The 20,366-nt window shown below is 48.9% G+C and overlaps 2 protein-coding genes across 2 annotated transcripts in view; one reads left to right on the top strand and one right to left on the bottom strand.

Moving 5' to 3' along the window:
* LOC142243676 (uncharacterized) overlaps nt 1–20,366 on the bottom strand; it is a 128,384-nt gene that overhangs the window by 88,435 nt on the left and 19,583 nt on the right. The gene's annotated exons all lie outside the window — the stretch shown is intronic.
* Nucleotides 10,199–20,366, top strand: part of LOC142243675 (uncharacterized) — a 52,481-nt gene continuing 42,313 nt past the window's right edge. The window contains exon 1 of the mRNA XM_075315816.1: nt 10,199–10,407. Within this exon, the coding sequence (XP_075171931.1) occupies nt 10,338–10,407 (70 nt within the window). The 5' untranslated portion in view covers nt 10,199–10,337. The remainder of the gene's footprint in view (nt 10,408–20,366) is intronic.

The raw sequence follows: 20,366 nt of genomic DNA on the forward strand, positions 1-20,366 counted from the left end.
TCTGTCACCACTTCTTGCTTTCCTCCTTTTCCACTTTCCTTTCCTTCACTTTCACTTCTGGTTGTTTCCTCTAGCCCCTGCCTGGGCTACTCTGCTGTTCACTCGTTCATGTCCCTGAGGGTTTCACACTACGTCTTTTTAACATCCGCTGAAAACGAGGAGAGAGAGAGAGAGAGAGGGAGGGAGAGGGAGAGGGAGAGGGAGAGGGAGAGGGAGAGGGAGAGGGAGAGGGAGAGGGAGAGGGAGAGGGAGAGGGAGAGGGAGAGGGAGAGGGAGAGGGAGAGGGAGAGGGAGAGGGAGAGGGAGAGGGAGAGGGAGAGGGAGAGGGAGAGGGAGAGGGAGAGGGAGAGGGAGAGGGAGAGGGAGAGGGAGAGGGAGAGGGAGAGGGAGAGGGAGAGGGAGAGGGAGAGGGAGAGGGAGAGGGAGAGGGAGAGGGAGAGGGAGAGGGAGAGAGAGAGACCCAAGACTGGTTCTGGGCATGCTCAGTATAAAAGCAGGATCCTGTCTATCAGTCAGGATAGTCAGGATCCAGCAATTTGAAGTATTTGGACGGAGCTCAAAAACGCTACATGTTGCGTTTTTGAAACATGTCAAAATAACGCAAAAGGACGGATCCTGCGTCTAACGGACGCAAACGCAGGTGGACGCGAGTCCATTGAAAATGCATTGCAGTGAAAACGGATTTGCACAGGATCCGTACTTCCGTTAAAAAAACATTTTTAACGGATGTTAAAAAGACGTAGTGTGAAACCAGCCTAACTTCCTGCCTCCAGAGTTGTGAGCTCCTAGGTGGGCGGAGCCAACCGCCTGGCCCACCCCCTGGTGTGCATCACAGACTCCTGGAGGGAGGCAACAAGGATTTCTGGTTAGCAGGTGTGCCTACCTGAAGTGTGGGGTGTAGTGGTGTTGTTATCTGTGTCCCCTGGCTTGCCCAGGGCGACACATATACACTGCACCGTACCACTTCTCATGTCCTGTATACTGGGTGTAATCCTCAGTATCTGTATTATTCTGTATATATACACTGCACAGTACCACTCCTCCTGTCCTGTATACTGGGTGTAATCCTCAGTGTCTGTATTATTCTGTATATATACACTGCACAGTACCACTCCTCCTGTCCTGTATACTGGGAGTAATCCTCAGTATCTGTATTATTCTGTGTATATATACACTGCACAGTACCACTCCTCCTGTCCTGTATACTGGGTGTAATCCTCAGTATCTGTATTATTCTGTATATATATACACTGCACAGTACCACTCCTCCTGTCCTGTATACTGGGTGTAATCCTCAGTGTCTGTATTATTCTGTGTATATACACTGCACAGTACCACTTCTCCTGTCCTGTATACTGGATGGAATCCTCAGCATCTGTATTATTCTGTATATATACAGTGCACAGTACTACTTCTCCTGTCCTGTATACTGGGTGTAATTCTCAGTATGTATTATTCTGTATATATACACTGCACAGTAACACTTCTCCTGTCCTGTATACTGGGTGCAATCCTCACTATCTGTATTATTCTGTATATATACATTGCACAGTACCAGTTCTCCTGTCCTGTATACTGGGTGTAATCCTCAGTACCTGTATTATTCTGTATATATACACTGCACAGTACCACTTCTCCTGTCCTATATACTGGGTGTAACCCTTAGTATTTGTATTATTCTGTATATATACACTGCACAGTACCACTTCCCATGTCCTGTATACTGGGGGTAATCCTCAGTTTCTGTATTATTCTGTATATATACACTGCACAGTACCACTTCTCCTGTCCTGTATACTGGGTGTAATCCTCAGTACCTGTATTATTCTGTATATATACACTGCACAGTATCATTTCTCCTGTCCTGTATACTGGGTGTAATCCTCAGTATCTGTATTATGCTGTATATATACACTGCACAGTATCACTTCTCCTGTTCCTTATACTGGGTGCAATTCTCAGTATCTGTATTATTCTGTATATATACACTGCACAGTACCACTTCTCCTGTCCTGTATACTGGGTGTAATCCTCAGTATGTGTATTTTTCTGTATATATACACTGCATAGTACCACTTCTCTGGTCTGGTTAACTGATTGTCTATGTTGCTCAGGCACCTACCCTAATGGGAGGATGCCTTAAGTATCTACTGTCTCTCAGCTATAAGCCATAGGCTGAGAGGCACTTCTGGGAATTGGTGCTCTGGCCCCTTAAGAAAGCGAAACTACTAGAGGGAGCTCACTACATACAGATATATAAAGCCACCACTAGGGGGAGCTCACTACATACAGATTTGTACAGCCACCACTAGAGGGAGCTCACTACATACAGATTTTTACAGCCACCACTAGAGGGAGCTCACTACATACAGATTTATAGATTTATACAGTCACTACTAGGAGGAGCTCACTACATACAGATTTATACAGTCCCCACTAGGAGGGGCTCACTACATACAGATTTATACAGCCACCACTAGAGGGAGCTCACTACATACAGATTTATACAGCCACCACTAGAGGGAGCTCACTACATACAGATTTATACAGCCACCTCTAGAGGGACCTCAGTACATACAGATGTATACAGCCACCACTAGGGGGAGCTCACTACATACAGATTTATACAGCCACCACTAGAGGGAGCTCACTACATACAGATTTATACAGCCACCACTAGAGGGAGCTCACTACATACAGATTTATACAGCCACCACTAGAGGGATCTCACTACATACAGATTTATACAGGCACCACTAGAGGGAGCTCACTACATACAGATTTATACAGCCACCACTAGAGGGACCTCACTACATACAGATTTATACAGCCACCACTAGAGGGAGCTCACTACATACAGATTTATACAGTCACCACTAGAGGGAGATCACTACATACAGATTTATACAGACACCACTAGAGGGAGCTCACTACATACAGATTTATACAGCCACCACTAGGGGGAGCTCACTACATACAGATTTATACAGCCACCACTAGAGGGAGCTCACTACATACAGATTTATACAGTCACCACTAGGGGGAGCTCACTACATACAGATTTATACAGCCACCACTAGGGGGAGCTCACTACATACAGATTTATACAGCCACCACTAGAGGGAGCTCACTACATACAGATTTATACAGCCACCACTAGGGGGAGCTCACTACATACAGATTTATACAGCCACCACTAGAGGGAGCTCACTACATACAGATTTATATAGAAATCACTTTAATAACGACTTTATAATGCAATAAATTTTGAGCTTCATTTGTTCTTTTTGCTTTCAGTGTACTGTATCCTCTGGCAGTTGCTGCAGAACATTTTCTGTATACAGTGATTATGTTGCAGGAGTCGGGCTCATCCCAGTGACTGGTGCATTAGTGGTTGCAGAGCTTGTGCTGGTGATGACCCCGTGTTCTATTCTTGCCCGGGCGCTGCCAGTGTTACCACTTGTTGCATCACTGTCATCATATTTAGCTTCCTATAAATATCCTTCAACACAGCAATCATCATCATCATCATCATCATGATCATCATGATCATCATCATCATCATCATCATCATGATCATGCTCCCCTGGACTCAGGCTCCTTCATATATTGATACATTGCAACAAATGTATCATCGATGCCAGGATAAAGTTTTCTCCTGTAGACATAGATGATACTTTTATATAACACGGCATCTCTAGGATCGTCCATCTTTGCCCACTCTTCCTTGCCTTGCAGAAGCTCCCCGTCAGATTGCGGGGTCATCTCCTGTGTACAGCGCCCTCTACAGGTTAAAAAGGATTTTAACTTGGATTCAGGTCTGGGTTCAGTCTGTGTAACTCCAAAATATTCATCTTCTTTAGGTGAAGCCATTTTTTCCCCAACCAAGACTGAACAGAAATCCCTGCAGCTCCTTTAATGTAGCTGTACTCATGGCAGCCTATTGAAACAATTTTCTCTTTTTTTTTAGCAATTTTTGAAGGTGTACAGACCTAGGTAATGTCACTGTTGTGCCAAATTCACAGTGGCTGAGGTCTCTAGTGGCTTGGAATATTTTTTGTTTCCTTCTCCTGACTGATGACTTTCCACAATGAGATCCCTGTGCTGTGATGCCAGGAAAATTCTCCTGGAAAACCAAAACTTTCTATGGAGTTTATCAGAATTTCTGTAAATGTTTTTGCATCGAGGACTAATAATGTGAATGTGACTCTAATTCTGAACACATCCCCAATTATAAGAGGGTGTGCACACTTATGCAACCACATTATTTTAGTGGTTATTTTCAGCCTCAATATCATTTCAGTTTGTTTCTCAATGGATTTGTACAGATTATGGGTGACAGCTATGTTGGAAAATAACGTTGTGAAATGATTCTTCTAGGTAGGATTATTCACATAATAAAAACCTGCAATTTTTACAGGGGTGTATAAACTTTTTAAATCCCCAGTGTGTGTATTTATATTTATATACAGGGTGGTCCAAAAGTAGGTGGACAGTATGTGTAATAGGGTTATCAAACATGGTGTAAAGTGAAACTGACTCAGTTGCCCTTAGCAACCAATCAGATTCCACTTTTCATTCTTCACAGACTCTTTGGAAAATGAAAGGTGGAATCTGATTGGTTGCTAAGGGTAACTGAGTCAGTATCACTTTACACCATGTTTGATAACCCTATTACACATACTGTCCACCTACATTTGGACCACCCTGTGTATATATATATATATATATATATATATATATATAAAATATTGTAGCTGGTCAGCTTTAAAGGGGGTGTTCACAGGACTTTCTGGTCCGTGGTGTCCAGGCCCGGAGCTCCCACACATCCTGGGAATCGGGGGTCTGGAGTGTTACTTTACCTTCGCGCCCCTTTCAGTTTTTCTGTGCTCAGCGGCTGCTCAACATCTGGACTAAATGATAGAGCTGCGACTCCAGCACCACGGACAGCAATCCTGAAAATACAGACTACTGCTCCATCACTCCATTCATAATAAAGGTTAATATGAGTCGGTAAAAGCAGCTCCTCACAGCTGTCCTGGGCCCGGTGCTGTGTAATATCCACAAGGCTCTGTCCTGGGCCCGGTGCTGTGTAATATCCACAAGGCTCTGTCCTGGGCCCGGTGCTGTGTAATATCCACAAGGCTCTGTCCTGGGCCCGGTGCTGTGTAATATCCACAAGGCTCTGTCCTGGGCCCGGTGCTGTGTAATATCCACAAGGCTCTGTCCTGGGCCCGGTGATGTGTAATATCCACAAGGCTCTGTCCTGGGCCCAGTGCTGTGTAATATCCACAAGGCTCTGTCCTGGGCCCGGTGCTGTGTAATATCCACAAGGCTCTGTCCTGGGCCCGGTGCTGTGTAATATCCACAAGGCTCTGTCCTGGGCCCGGTGCTGTGTAATATCCACAAGGCTCTGTCCTGGGCCCGGTGCTGTGTAATATCCACAAGGCTCTGTCCTGGGCCCGGTGCTGTGTAATATCCACAAGGCTCTGTCCTGGGCCCGGTGCTGTGTAATATCCGCAAGGCTCTGTCCTGGGCCCGGTGCTGTGTAATATCCGCAAGGCTCTGTCCTGGGCCCGGTGCTGTGTAATATCCATAAGGCTCTATCCTGGGCCCGGTGCTGTGTAATATCCACAAGGTTCTGTCCTGGACCCGGTGCTGTGTAATATCCACAAGGCTCTCTCCTGGGCCCGGTACTGTGTAATATCCACAAGGCTCTCTCCTGGGCCCGGTGCTGTGTAATATCCACAAGGCTCTGTCCTGGGCCCGGTGCTGTGTAATATCCACAAGGCTCTCTCCTGGGCCCGGTGCTGTGTAACATCCACAAGGCTCTGTCCTGGGCCCGGTGATGTGTAATATCCACAAGGGTCTGTCCTGGGCCCGGTGCTGTGTAATATCCACAAGGCTCTGTCCTGGGCCCGGTGCTGTGTAATATCCACAAGGCTCTGTCCTAGGCCCGGTGCTATGTAATATCCACAAGGCTCTGTCCTGGGCCCGGTGCTGTGTAATATCCACAAGGCTCTGTCCTGGGCCCGGTGCTGTGTAATATCCACAAGGCTCTGTCCTGGGCCTGCTGCTGTGTATTATCCACAAGGTTCTGTCCTGGGCCCGGTGCTGTGTAGTATCTTTATAAATGATCTGGACAGCGGAATTATTGGGGAACTCATAAAATTCACAGATGATACTAAGATCGGAGGAGAAACCAACACTAGAGAGGAAAGAGAGCGGAGACAAAAGGATCCAGACACTCGAGCACTGGGCTGAGGAGAACAGAAGGGGCAAAGTAGGAGAAAAGTAAGGATATGCAGAATATATCACCTAAATAGACCTCATACCTGTGTATTTATAGTATTAGGCAAATCTCCCCCCCCCCCCAAGGATGAAAGGTGTCGGAGTGGATGATGGGTGTGTGAATGGATGATGGGTGTGCAAGTGGATGATGGGTGTGCGAGTGGATGATGGGTGTGCGAGTTGATGATGGGTGTGCGAGTGGATGATGGTTGTGAGAGTGGATGATGGGTGTGCAAGTGGATGATGGGTGTGCGAGTGGATGATGGGTGTGCAAGTGGATGATGGGTGTGCGAGTGGATGATGGGTGTGCGAGTGGATGATGGTTGTGAGAGTGGATGATGGGTGTGCAAGTGGATGATGGGTGTGCGAGTGGATGATGGGTGTGTGAGTGGATGAAGGTGTGTCAGTGGTTGCTCATCAGTGTTTTTTTCTTGGGGTCCCTGTATCCTGCAGGGCATTAGTATTGTGCGTTGGTGTTGGCAGTTATGGCGGTTTTTTTCCTGTGATGTTTCAGGGTAAATTCTTGGTATCACTAGAGGGCAGAGATATTGTAATCTTACTCATCTTCAAAAAAGGGTTAAATGACTTCGTAGTGAGGCTGGAAGACTGATGAGCAGTAATTATGGGAGGTCCAGGGACTGCTCAGGAGCGACATATCATTGGTGCAGCCTGTGCGGATGCAGAGGGGCCCGGGAGGTCAGGGGGCCACATCTACCTCCATAGCAGGTGGAATTGTGCATTTTGATGAGCTCTTGGGCTGTAAGGGACCCATATACTGTTCTTGCACAGGGGCCATATACTGTTCTTGCACAGGGCCATATACTGTTCTTGCACAGGGGCCATATACTGTTCTTGCACAGGGGCCATATACTGTTCTTGCACAGGGGCATATACTGTTCTTGCACAGGGGCCATATACTGTTCTTGCACAGGGCCATATACTGTTCTTGCACAGGGGCCATATACTGTTCTTGCACAGGGGCATATACTGTTCTTGCACAGGGGCCATATACTGTTCTTGCACAGGGGCATATACTGTTCTTACACAGAGGCCATATACTGTTCTTGCACAGGGCCATATACTGTTCCTGTACAGGGGCCATATACTGTTCTTACACAGGGGCCATATACTGTTCTTGCACAGGGCCATATACTGTTCTTGCACAGGGGCCATATACTGTTCTTGCACAGGGGCCCATATACTGTTCTTGCACATGGGCCATATACTGTTCTTGCACAGGGGCCATATACTGTTCTTGCACAGTGGCCATATACTGTTCTTGCACAGGGGCATATACTGTTCTTGCACAAGGCCATATACTGTTCTTGCACAGGGCCATATACTGTTCTTGCACAGGGTCATATACTGTTCTTGCACAGGGCCATATACTGTTCTTGCACAGGGCCATATACTGTTCTTGCACAGGACCATATACTGTTCTTGCACAGGGGCCATATACTGTTCTTGCACAGGGCCATATACTGTTCTTGCACAGGGGCCATATACTGTTCTTGCACAGGGTCCATATACTGTTCTTGCACAGGGCCATATACTGTTCTTGCACAGGGGCCATATACTGTTCTTGCACAGGGGCCATATACTGTTCTTGCACAGGGGCCATATACTGTTCTTGCACAGGGGCCCATATACTGTTCTTGCACAGGGGCCATATACTATTCTTGCACAGGGGCCATATACTGTTCTTGCACAGGGCCATATACTGTTCTTGCTCAGGGGTCATATACTGTTCTTGCACAGGGGTCATATACTGTTCTTGCACAGGGGCCATATACTGTTCTTGCACAGGGGCCATATACTGTTCTTGCACAGGGGCCATATACTGTTCTTGCACAGGGGCCCATATACTGTTCTTGCACAGGGGCCATATACTATTCTTGCACAGGGGCCATATACTGTTCTTGCACAGGGCCATATACTGTTCTTGCTCAGGGGTCATATACTGTTCTTGCACAGGGGCCATATACTGTTCTTGCACAGGGGCCATATACTGTTCTTGCACAGGGCCATATACTGTTCTTGCACAGGGGCCATATACTGTTCTTGCACAGGGCCATATACTGTTCTTGCACAGGGGCCATATACTGTTCTTGCACAGGGGCCATATACTGTTCTTGCACAGGGCCATATACTGTTCTTGCACAGGGCCATATACTGTTCTTGCACAGGGGCCATATACTGTTCTTGCACAGGGGCCATATACTGTTCTTGCACAGGGGCCATATACTGTTCTTGCACAGGGCCATATACTGTTCTTGCACAGGGCCATATACTGTTCTTGCACAGGGGTCATATACTGTTCTTGCACAGGGGCCATATACAGTTCTTGCACAGGGGCCATATACTGTTCCTGCACAGGGCCATATACTGTTCTTGCACAGGGGTTATATACTGTTCTTGCACAGGGCCATATACTGTTCTTGCACAGGGGCCATATACTGTTCTTGCACAGGGCCCATATACTGTTCTTGCACAGGGGCCATATACTGTTCTTGCACAGGGGCCATATACTGTTCTTGCACAGGGGCCATATACTGTTCTTGCACAGGGGCCATATACTGTTCTTGCACAGGGCCATATACTGTTCTTGCACAGGGCCATATACTGTTCTTGCACAGGGCCATATACTGTTCTTGCACAGGGCCATATACTGTTCTTGCACAGGGCCATATACTGTTCTTGCACAGGGGCCATATACTGTTCTTGCACAGGGGCCATATACTGTTCTTGCACAGGGCCATATACTGTTCTTGCACAGGGCCATATACTGTTCTTGCACAGGGGCCATATACTGTTCTTGCACAGGGGCATATACTGTTCTTGCACAGGGGCCATATACTGTTCTTGCACAGGGCCCATATACTGTTCTTGCACAGGGCCATATACTGTTCTTGCACAGGGCCATATACTGTTCTTGCACAGGGCCATATACTGTTCTTGCACAGGGGCATATACTGTTCTTGCACAGGGCCATATACTGTTCTTGCACAGGGCCATATACTGTTCTTGCACAGGGGTCATATACTGGGGGGTTTCTCCTGTCCCTCAGTGGCGGGGGTCTCTCTGTCCCTCAGTGGTGGGGGTCTCTCCTGTCCCTCAGTGGCGGGGGTCTCTCCTGTCCCCCAGTGGCGGGGGTCTCTCCTGTCCCCCAGTGGCGGGGGTCTCTCCTGTCCCCCAGTGGCGGGGGTCTCTCCTGTCCCTCAGTGGCGGGGGGTCTCCCATGTCCCTCATTAGTGGGGGTCTCTCCTGTCCCTCAGTGGTGGGGGTCTCTCCTGTCCCTCAGTGGCGGGGGTCGCTCCTGTCCCCCAGTGGTGGGGGTCTCTCCTGTCCCCCAGTGGCGGGGGTCTCTCCTGTCCCTCAGTGGCGGGGGGTCTCCCATGTCCCTCATTAGTGGGGGTCTCTCCTGTCCCTCAGTGGTGGGGGTCTCTCCTGTCCCTCAGTGGCGGGGGGTCGCTCCTGTCCCCCAGTGGCGGGGGTCTCTCCTGTCCCTCAGTGGCGGGGGTCTCTCTGTCCCTCAGTATTGGGGTCTCTCTGTCCCTCAGTAGTGGGGTCTCTCCTGTCCCCCAGTGGCGGGGGTCTCTCCTGTCCCCCAGTGGCGGGGGTCTCTCCTGTCCCCCAGTGGCGGGGGTCTCTCCTGTCCCCCAGTGGCGGGGGTCTCTTCTGTCCCTCATTAGTGGGGGTCTCTCCTGTCCCCCAGTGGCGGGGGTCTCTCCTGTCCCCCAGTGGCGGGGGTCTCTCCTGTCCCCCAGTGGCGGGGGTCTCTCCTGTCCCCCAGTAGTTGGGTCTCTCCCCCCGGCTGGTGCTCCCTCTTCTCCGCATTGCCTGGTGCACACCCAGCGGCTGCTGACATCATGCGGAATGACAGCGCACCGGCGGAGGCGGCCCCTGAGCGCGCACTGCGCAGCCTCCGTCCTCTTCTCTGGAGCAGGAGGATGCAGCAGACGCGTCCTGAGCCGTAGGAGCCTCATTCATCCATCATCCCCGAGAGCGCGTCCTGACACCGCGACTGCCAGCACCGGGCCGGGAGGATGCCGGGGGACGCGGCCAAGGAGGAGGCGGCTGCGAGGAAGGGAGTCAGGAGGCTGCCGGGAGAAGCAGGTGATGGGGGAGGAAGGATGGAGGATCAGGGATTATGTGCGAGGATCAGCAGATCGCGGAGGCCGCAGATCCCAGCACAGGGGCTTTATGTCAGGAATAGCCCCTCCAGGCCCCGACCCCACCGGGGGGAGCAGAGCTCCACCTGCCCCAGTGACCGCCTGCAGCGCCTCACACTGCGCACCATCCGCCAGAGGGGCAGCGGACACCCCCCCCCGGGGGGCCAGAGGGGGCGCCAATATCTACCCCCCCCCGGGTAATAAGAGACTGAGCGAATGTATGTATTTTACTCACTTATATGGCGCTGTTAATTCCTCTCACTGTCTGCGGAGTGTGAGAAAAGCAGACAACCCGGAGGAAACCCCGAGAACACGGGGAGAACTCAGGGCTAACCACTGAGCCACCATACCGTGCTAACCATCATACAGTACAAACCACCGAGCCATCATACAAAGCTAACCACCGAGCCATCATTCAGTGCTAACCACCGAGCCATCATACAGTGCTAACCACCGAGCCATCATTCAGTGCTAACCACCAAGCCATCATTCAGTGCTAACCACCGAGCCATCATACAGTGCTAACCACCGAGCCATCATTCAGTGCTAACCACCAAGCCATCATGCAGTGCTAACCACCGAGCCATCATTCAGTGCTAACCACTGAGCCACCATACCATGCTAACCACCGAGCCATCATACAGTGCTAACCGCTGAGCCATCATACAGTACTAACCACCGAGCCATCATACAGTGCTAACCACCGAGCCATCATACAGTGCTAACCATCGAGCCATCATACAGTGCTAACCACCGAGCCATCATACAGTGCTAACCACCGAGCCATCATTCAGTGCTAACCACCAAGCCATCATTCAGTGCTAACCACCGAGCCATCATACAGTGCTAACCACCGAGCCATCATTCAGTGCTAACCACCAAGCCATCATGCAGTGCTAACCACCGAGCCATCATTCAGTGCTAACCACTGAGCCACCATACCATGCTAACCACCGAGCCATCATACAGTGCTAACCGCTGAGCCATCATACAGTACTAACCACCGAGCCATCATACAGTGCTAACCACCGAGCCATCATACAGTGCTAACCATCGAGCCAGCATACAGTGCTAACCACCGAGCCATCATTCAGTACTAACCACCGAGCCATCATACAAAGCTAACCACCGAGCCATCATTCAGTGCTAACCACCGAGCCATCATACAGTGCTAACCACCAAGCCATCATTCAGTGCTAACCACCAAGCCATCATACAGTGCTAACCACCGAGCCATCATTCAGTGCTAACCACTGAGCCACCATACCATGCTAACCACCGAGCCATCATACAGTGCTAACCGCTGAGCCACTATATAGTGCTAACCACTGAGCCATCATACAGTGCTAACCACTGAGCCACCGTACAGAGCTAACCACTGAGCCACCATACCGTGTTAACCACCGAGCCATCATACTGTGCTAACCACCGAGCCATCATACTGTGCTAACCACAGAGCCATCATACAGTGCTAACCACTGAACCACCATACCGTGCTAACCACCAAGCCACTGTATATTACTAACCTCTGAGCTACTGTACAGTGCTATGGTAGCCACTGAGCCACAATACAGTGCTAATAACTGAGCCACTGTACAGTGCTAACCACTGAGCCACCGTACAGTTCTAACCAGTGAGCCACCATACAGTTATAACCACTGAGCCGCCGTACATAGCTAACCATTGAGCCACCATACTTTGCTAACCACTTAGCCATCATATAGTGCTAACCACAGAGCCATCATACAGTGCTAACCACTGAGCCACTGTACAGAGCTAACCATTGAGCCACCATACCGTGCTAACCACTGAGCTATCATACAATGCTAACCACTGAACCACCATACCGTGCTAACCACTGAGCCATCATACAGTGATAACCCTCAAGCTACCATACTGTGATAACCACTGAGCCACCGTATAGTGCTAACCTCTGAGCCACTGTACAATGCTAACCACTGAGCCACAATACAGTGCTAACAACTGAGCCGCCGTATAATGATAACCACTGAGCCACTGTACAGTTCTAACCAATGAGCCACTATACATTTATAACCACTGTGACTGAACCACCATACAGTGCCAACCACCAAGCCCCTGAACAGTACTAACCACTGAACCACCATTCCGTGCTAACCACTGAGCCATCATACAGTGATAACCACCGAGCCATCATAAAGTGCTAACCACCGAGCCATCATACAGTGATAACCATAAAGCTACCATACTGTGATAACCACTGAGCCACCGTATAGTGCTAACCTCTGAGCCACTGTACAATGCTAACCACTGAGCCACAATACAGTGCTAACAACTGAGCCGCCGAACAGTGCTAACCACTGAGCCACTGTACAGTTTTAACCAATGAGCCACCATACATTTATAACCACTGTGACTGAACCACCATAAAGTGCCAACCACCAAGCCCTCGAACAGTGCTAACCACTGAGCCACCATACAGTGCTAACTACTGAGCCACCGTACAGTGCCAGTGCTATCCACTGAGCCACCATACAATGCCAACCACTAAGCCATCATACAGTGCTAACCACTAAGCCACAATACAGTGCTAACAACTGAGCCACTGTACAGTGCTAACCACTGAGCCACCATACAAGCCTAACCACTGAGCCACTGTACAGTGCTAACCACTGAGCCACTGTACAGTCCTAACCACTGAGCCACCATACATTGCTAACCACTGAGCCACCGTACAGTGCTAACCACTGAGCCACCATACCTTGCTAGCCACTGTGCCACCATACAGTGGTAACCACTGACTCACTGTACAGTGCTAATTACTGAGCCATTGTTCCGCCCATGAACGGGTGAAAGAAGGCGTGGCTTCTCTGCCTCCCTCCATAATCCTCAGCGATGACTCTGCCCCACATTCCAGATAGTCCTCACACCTCAATCCTGAGCGTCCATCACTCCAGGGCGGAGACATGAGGCGCTGCGGGGTACAGGGTATATTGGGTGTCCACCAACCATATTCCATCATGAGGAGCTACTATTATGGGGGCACTGTGGATATCGCTGTTATTATGGGGACACTGTGGATATCACTGTTATTATGGGGGCACTGTGGATATCACTGTTATTATGGGGGCACTGTGGATATCACTGTTATTATGGGGGCACTGTGGATATCACTGTTATTATGGGGGCACTGTGGATATCGCTGTTATTATGGGGACACTGTGGATATCACTGTTATTATGGGGGCACTGTGGATATCACTGTTATTATGGGGACACTGTGGATATCACTGTTATTATGGGGGCACTGTGGATATCACTGTTATTATGGGGGCACTGTGGATATCACTGTTATTATGGGGGCACTGTGGATATCGCTGTTATTATGGGGGCACTGTGGATATCACTGTTATTATGGGGGCACTGTGGATATCACTGTTATTATGGGGGCACTGTGGATATCGCTGTTATTATGGGGGCACTGTGGATATCACTGTTATTATGGGGGCACTGTGGATATCGCTGTTATTATGGGGGCACTGTGGATATCACTGTTATTATGGGGGCACTGTGGATATCGCTGTTATTATGGGGGCACTGTGGATATGGCTGTTATTATGGGGGCACTGTGGATATGGCTGTTATTATGGGGGCACTGTGGATATGGCTGTTATTATGGGGGCACTGTGGATATCGCTGTTATGGGGGCACTGTGGATATCGCTGTTATTATGGGGGCACTGTGGATATCACTGTTATTATGGGGGCTCTGTGGATTTCGCTGTTATTATGGGGGCTCTGTGGATTTCGCATTTATTATGGGGGCACTGTGGCTATCGCTGTTATTATGGGGACACTGTGGATATCGCTGTTATGGGGGCTCTGTGGATTTCGCTGTTATTATGGGGGCACTGTGGATATCGCTGTTATGGGGGTACTGTGGATATCGCTGTTATTATGGGGGCACTGTGGATATCACTGTTATTATGGGGGCTCTGTGGATTTCGCTGTTATTATGGGGGCACTGTGGATTTCGCTGTTATTATAAGGGCACTGTGGATATTGCTGTTATTATGGGGGCACTGTGGATATCGCTGTTATGGGGGCTCTGTGGATATCACTGTTATTATGGGGGCACTGTGGATATCACTGTTATTATGGGGGCACTGTGGATATCGCTGTTATTATGGGGGCACTGTGGATATCGCTGTTATTATGGGGGCACTGTGGATATCACTGTTATTATGGGGGCACTGTGGATATCGCTGTTATTATGGGGGCACTGTGGATATCGCTGTTATTATGGAGGCACTGTGGATATCACTGTTATTATGGGGGCACTGTGGATATCACTGTTATTATGGGGGCACTGTGGATATCACTGTTATTATGGGGGCACTGTGGATATCACTGTTATTATGGGGGCACTGTGGATATCACTGTTATTATGGGGGCACTGTGGATATCACTGTTATTATGGGGGCACTGTGGATATCGCTGTTATTATGGGGGCACTGTGGATATGGCTGTTATTATGGGGGCACTGTGGATATGGCTGTTATTATGGGGGCACTGTGGATATGGCTGTTATTATGGGGGCACTGTGGATATCGCTGTTATGGGGGCACTGTGGATATCGCTGTTATTATGGGGGCACTGTGGATATCACTGTTATTATGGGGGCTCTGTGGATTTCGCTGTTATTATGGGGGCTCTGTGGATTTCGCTGTTATTATGGGGGCACTGTGGCTATCGCTGTTATTATGGGGACACTGTGGATATCGCTGTTATGGGGGCTCTGTGGATTTCGCTGTTATTATGGGGGCACTGTGGATATCGCTGTTATTATGGGGGTACTGTGGATATCGCTGTTATTATGGGGGCACTGTGGATATCACTGTTATTATGGGGGCTCTGTGGATTTCGCTGTTATTATGGGGGCACTGTGGATTTCGCTGTTATTATAAGGGCACTGTGGATATTGCTGTTATTATGGGGGCACTGTGGATATCGCTGTTATGGGGGCTCTGTGGATATCACTGTTATTATGGGGGCACTGTGGATATCGCTGTTATTATGGGGGCACTGTGGATATCGCTGTTATGGGGGCTCTGTGGATATCACTGTTATTATGGGGGCACTGTGGATATCACTGTTATTATGGGGGCACTGTGGATATCGCTGTTATTATGGGGGCACTGTGGATATCGCTGTTATTATGGGGGCACTGTGGATATCGCTGTTATTATGGGGGCACTGTGGATATCGCTGGTATTATGGGGGCACTGTGGATATCACTGTTATTATGGGGGCACTGTGGATATTGCTGTTATTATGGGGGCACTGTGGATATCACTGTTATTATGGGGGCACTGTGGATATTGCTGTTATTATGGGGGCACTGTGGATTTCGCTGTTATTATGGGGGCACTGTGGATATCGCTGTTATTATGGGGGCACTGTGGATATCGCTGTTATTATGGGGGCACTGTGGATATCGCTGGTATTATGGAGGCACTGTGGATATTGCTGTTATTATGGGGGCACTGTGGATATCGCTGTTATTATGGGGGCACTGTGGATATCGCTGTTATGGGGGCTCTGTGGATATCACTGTTATTATGGGGGCACTGTGGATATCGCTGTTATTATGGGGGCACTGTGGATATCGCTGTTATTATGGGGACACTGTGGATATCGCTGTTATTATGGGGGCACTGTGGCTATCACTGTTATTATGGGGGCACTGTGGATATCGCTTTTATTATGGGGGCACTGTGGATATCACTGTTATTATGGGGGCACTGTGGATATTGCTGTTATTATGGGGGCACTGTGGATATCGCTGTTATTATGGGGACACTGTGGCTATCACTGTTATTATGGGGGCACTGTGGATATCGCTGTTATTATGGGGGCACTGTGGATATCGCTGTTATTATGGGGGCACTGTGGATATCGCTGTTATTATGGGGCACTGTGGATATCGCTGTTATTATGGGGGCACTGTGGATATCGCTGTTATTATGGGGGCACTGTGGATATCGCTGTTATTATGGGGACACTGTGGATATCGCTGTTATTATGGGGGCACTGTGGATATGGCTGTTATTATGGGGGCACTGTGGATATGGCTGTTATTATGGGGGCACTGTGGATATCGCTGTTATGGGGGCACTGTGGATATCGCTGTTATTATGGGGGCACTGTGGATATCACTGTTATTATGGGGGCTCTGTGGATTTCGCTGTTATTATGGGGGCTCTGTGGATTTCGCTGTTATTATGGGGGCACTGTGGCTATCGCTGTTATTATGGGGACACTGTGGATATCGCTGTTATGGGGGCTCTGTGGATTTCGCTGTTATTATGGGGGCACTGTGGATATCGCTGTTATGGGGGTACTGTGGATATCGCTGTTATTATGGGGGCACTGTGGATATCACTGTTATTATGGGGGCTCTGTGGATTTCGCTGTTATTATGGGGGCACTGTGGATTTCGCTGTTATTATAAGGGCACTGTGGATATTGCTGTTATTATGGGGGCACTGTGGATATCGCTGTTATGGGGGCTCTGTGGATATCACTGTTATTATGGGGGCACTGTGGATATCACTGTTATTATGGGGGCACTGTGGATATCGCTGTTATTATGGGGGCACTGTGGATATCACTGTTATTATGGGGGCACTGTGGATATCACTGTTATTATGGGGGCACTGTGGATATCGCTGTTATTATGGGGGCACTGTGGATATCACTGTTATTATGGAGGCACTGTGGATATCACTGTTATTATGGGGGCACTGTGGATATCACTGTTATTATGGGGGCACTGTGGATATCACTGTTATTATGGGGGCACTGTGGATATCACTGTTATTATGGGGGCACTGTGGATATCACTGTTATTATGGGGGCACTGTGGATATCACTGTTATTATGGGGGCACTGTGGATATCGCTGTTATTATGGGGGCACTGTGGATATGGCTGTTATTATGGGGGCACTGTGGATATGGCTGTTATTATGGGGGCACTGTGGATATGGCTGTTATTATGGGGGCACTGTGGATATCGCTGTTATGGGGGCACTGTGGATATCGCTGTTATTATGGGGGCACTGTGGATATCACTGTTATTATGGGGGCTCTGTGGATATCGCTGTTATTATGGGGGCACTGTGGCTATCGCTGTTATTATGGGGACACTGTGGATATCGCTGTTATGGGGGCTCTGTGGATTTCGCTGTTATTATGGGGGCACTGTGGATATCGCTGTTATGGGGGTACTGTGGATATCGCTGTTATTATGGGGGCACTGTGGATATCACTGTTATTATGGGGGCTCTGTGGATTTCGCTGTTATTATGGGGGCACTGTGGATTTCGCTGTTATTATAAGGGCACTGTGGATATTGCTGTTATTATGGGGGCACTGTGGATGTCACTGTTATTATGGGGGCACTGTGGATGTCGCTGTTATTATGGGGGCACTGTGGATGTCACTGTTATTATGGGGGCACTGTGGATATCGCTGTTATTATGGGGGCACTGTGGATGTCACTGTTATTATGGGGGCACTGTGGATATCGCTGTTATGGGGGCTCTGTGGATATCACTGTTATTATGGGGGCACTGTGGATATCACTGTTATTATGGGGGCACTGTGGATATCGCTGTTATTATGGGGGCACTGTGGATATCACTGTTATTATGGGGGCACTGTGGATATCACTGTTATTATGGGGGCACTGTGGATATCGCTGTTATTATGGGGGCACTGTGGATATCACTGTTATTATGGAGGCACTGTGGATATCACTGTTATTATGGGGGCACTGTGGATATCACTGTTATTATGGGGGCACTGTGGATATCACTGTTATTATGGGGGCACTGTGGATATCACTGTTATTATGGGGGCACTGTGGATATCACTGTTATTATGGGGGCACTGTGGATATCACTGTTATTATGGGGGCACTGTGGATATCGCTGTTATTATGGGGGCACTGTGGATATGGCTGTTATTATGGGGGCACTGTGGATATGGCTGTTATTATGGGGGCACTGTGGATATGGCTGTTATTATGGGGGCACTGTGGATATCGCTGTTATGGGGGCACTGTGGATATCGCTGTTATTATGGGGGCACTGTGGATATCACTGTTATTATGGGGGCTCTGTGGATTTCGCTGTTATTATGGGGGCTCTGTGGATTTCGCTGTTATTATGGGGGCACTGTGGCTATCGCTGTTATTATGGGGACACTGTGGATATCGCTGTTATGGGGGCTCTGTGGATTTCGCTGTTATTATGGGGGCACTGTGGATATCGCTGTTATTATGGGGGTACTGTGGATATCGCTGTTATTATGGGGGCACTGTGGATATCACTGTTATTATGGGGGCTCTGTGGATTTCGCTGTTATTATGGGGGCACTGTGGATTTCGCTGTTATTATAAGGGCACTGTGGATATTGCTGTTATTATGGGGGCACTGTGGATATCGCTGTTATGGGGGCTCTGTGGATATCACTGTTATTATGGGGGCACTGTGGATATCGCTGTTATTATGGGGGCACTGTGGATATCGCTGTTATGGGGGCTCTGTGGATATCACTGTTATTATGGGGGCACTGTGGATATCACTGTTATTATGGGGGCACTGTGGATATCGCTGTTATTATGGGGGCACTGTGGATATCGCTGTTATTATGGGGGCACTGTGGATATCGCTGTTATTATGGGGGCACTGTGGATATCACTGTTATTATGGGGGCACTGTGGATATCGCTGTTATTATGGGGACACTGTGGATATCACTGTTATTATGGGGGCACTGTGGATATCACTGTTATTATGGGGGCACTGTGGATATCACTGTTATTATGGGGGCACTGTGGATATCACTGTTATTATGGGGGCACTGTGGATATCGCTGTTATTATGGGGCACTGTGGATATCGCTGTTATTATGGGGCACTGTGGATATCGCTGTTATTATGGGGGCACTGTGGATATCGCTGTTATTATGGGGGCACTGTGGATATCGCTGTTATTATGGGGGCACTGTGGATATCGCTGTTATTATGGGGGCACTGTGGATATCGCTGTTATTATGGGGGCACTGTGGATATCGCTGTTATTATGGGGGCACTGTGGATATCGCTGTTATTATGGGGGCACTGTGGATATCGCTGTTATTATGGGGGCACTGTGGATGTGGTTATTTTTGCATATATGGGTGTTACTTATACTTCTTCTATGAATCCTCCTAATTTGGATAGTAATATCTTTCCTGATCGTGCCTCGCCCACAGCTGAGGGTTTGTTACAATGTATCAGTGAGGAGCTGTGCTCTCTCCATGATGTGATCTGTATAAACACGAGCTCCAGTCACTGACAATTAACAGAAATCCTAAAAATAATGAAAAACTGAAACACAAAAAAATGTTATTCTGAGAGGTGAAGCGTTATTTACATGGGACTGCACAAAGCTTTCTGTAACAGCCCTGAGGGTGGTATCCCTGTGATGATCAGCCTCAGAACAGAATGTGGGGGGGATTCTCCGGTGTCAGCAGTGAATGTGGGGGGGATTTCTCCGGTGTCAGCAGTGAATGTGGGGAGGATTCTCCGGTGTCAACAGTGAATGTGGGGGGGGATTTCTCCGGTGTCAGCAGTGAATGTGGGGGGGATTTCTCCGGTGTCAGCAGTGAATGTGGGGGGGGATTTCTCCGGTGTCAGCAGTGAATGTGGGGAGGATTCTCCGGTGTCAACAGTGAATGTGGGGGGGGATTTCTCCGGTGTCAGCAGTGAATGTGGGGGGGATTTCTCCGGTGTCAGCAGTGAATGTGGGGGGGGGGGGATTTCTCCGGTGTCAGCAGTGAATGTGGGGGGGATTTCTCCTGTGTCAGCAGTGAATGTG

Source organism: Anomaloglossus baeobatrachus, chromosome 6, assembly GCF_048569485.1.
Source record: "Anomaloglossus baeobatrachus isolate aAnoBae1 chromosome 6, aAnoBae1.hap1, whole genome shotgun sequence".
Classification (NCBI taxonomy): domain Eukaryota; kingdom Metazoa; phylum Chordata; class Amphibia; order Anura; family Aromobatidae; genus Anomaloglossus; species Anomaloglossus baeobatrachus.